This window comes from Etheostoma spectabile, unplaced genomic scaffold (assembly GCF_008692095.1).
Source record: "Etheostoma spectabile isolate EspeVRDwgs_2016 unplaced genomic scaffold, UIUC_Espe_1.0 scaffold405, whole genome shotgun sequence".
Taxonomy (NCBI): Eukaryota; Metazoa; Chordata; class Actinopteri; order Perciformes; family Percidae; genus Etheostoma; species Etheostoma spectabile.
Genome location: NW_022605604.1, coordinates 278,433 through 279,678, shown reverse-complemented (window position 1 = coordinate 279,678; position 1,246 = coordinate 278,433). Strand labels below are relative to the sequence as shown.

The following is a 1,246-nucleotide window of genomic DNA, read 5'->3' as shown; positions in this document are numbered from 1 at the left end:
CGACCAGTTCTGTGAACTTAATAGACATGTCGTTACTTCTGACTTTGCGCTGTAAATCATTTTTTGCCACATGGACTGTTAGCTCCCTCCATCGCTGCTCTTTGAACTACGGCGGTAGGCCGTGACAAAAAGCACTGATGGCTTCTGGGACGGCTGGGTCGTGTAGTTATTTTTTAATTGCGTTACATTGTAGGCGTATTAAAAGGAAACTACAAAATGGTGCATTTACTTTATTTTGTGCAATATGGTGCATTTAGATTTTTTTTGTCGTCTTTGCTATCGGTTGATTCCCGCTCCCGTCTGCTCCCGTTAACCAGTCATCCCGTACCGTCCAAATCCCGTGATTAATAGTAAATATGACTCCCATCCTGCAGGAATCCCACGGGAATCCCGTGACCCGTGGGATTCCCGGAAAAATGTCCGCCTCTAGTTCATACGTCTAAATCCAGCGTCCCTGAAGCCGTGTCTTGTGCTAAAGCACGGCAGCACGTGCAGCTCGGCCTTTAATCTGTGTTTTCATTCTCCAGTTGTTACCCAAAAAGCAGTTTTTTCCAGTTTTTGTCTTTTCTTTCAGGACTTCGTACCATCTCTTCAATCGTCCTCATCAAGACCAAAACGCAAGAGAGAGAGGGAAATCAAGTCCAAGCCCAAAGGTACCTAACGAACATGACACTTAGGTCACCTGATTATTACAAAACATTTACCTCCTAATGTTGTGTTTTTGGTGTGTGTGTGTGTGTGTGTCGTGTAAACACTGTTAAAGATGGAGTCACTCAATATCACATAATATCGTAAATACAATAAACCGTAAATACAGAAAGGAAAACAACCAGTGGTGGAGGAAGGTCTGGCTACGACGCTTCTCTATTCTGGGATGGAGGAGAAATCCATCTGGTTTGGTCGGATTTCTTTAACCCAAACCCAACCGCCCCGGCACATGCACATGCAAAATAAGACCTCTGTTAAACAAAAACACGACGTTGATTTTTCCCCATAAATGTGTAATAGCATTTATTGGAGCTACTGTAACTACTTTTGAGATGATGAGTTATTGACGCCGTCAAAATTGTTTATTGACCAAAGCACAGTCTAAAAACATGTTATTGACACGCTATCTAAAGCTTTAATAATAATAATAATAATAATAATAATTATAATAATCTTTATTTGTGGAGAACTTTTCAAAAACAAGTTACAAAGTGCTTTAACAATTATAACATATAACAAATATAACAAATATAACAAA

At 40.0% G+C, this 1,246-nt stretch overlaps 1 protein-coding gene across 1 annotated transcript in view; it reads left to right on the top strand.

Moving 5' to 3' along the window:
- Positions 1-1,246, top strand: part of uimc1 (ubiquitin interaction motif containing 1) — a gene marked incomplete in the record, with an annotated part of 98,508 nt that overhangs the window by 57,704 nt on the left and 39,558 nt on the right. The window contains 1 exon segment of the mRNA XM_032511640.1: positions 575-653. Coding sequence (XP_032367531.1) covers positions 575-653 — 79 coding nt within the window.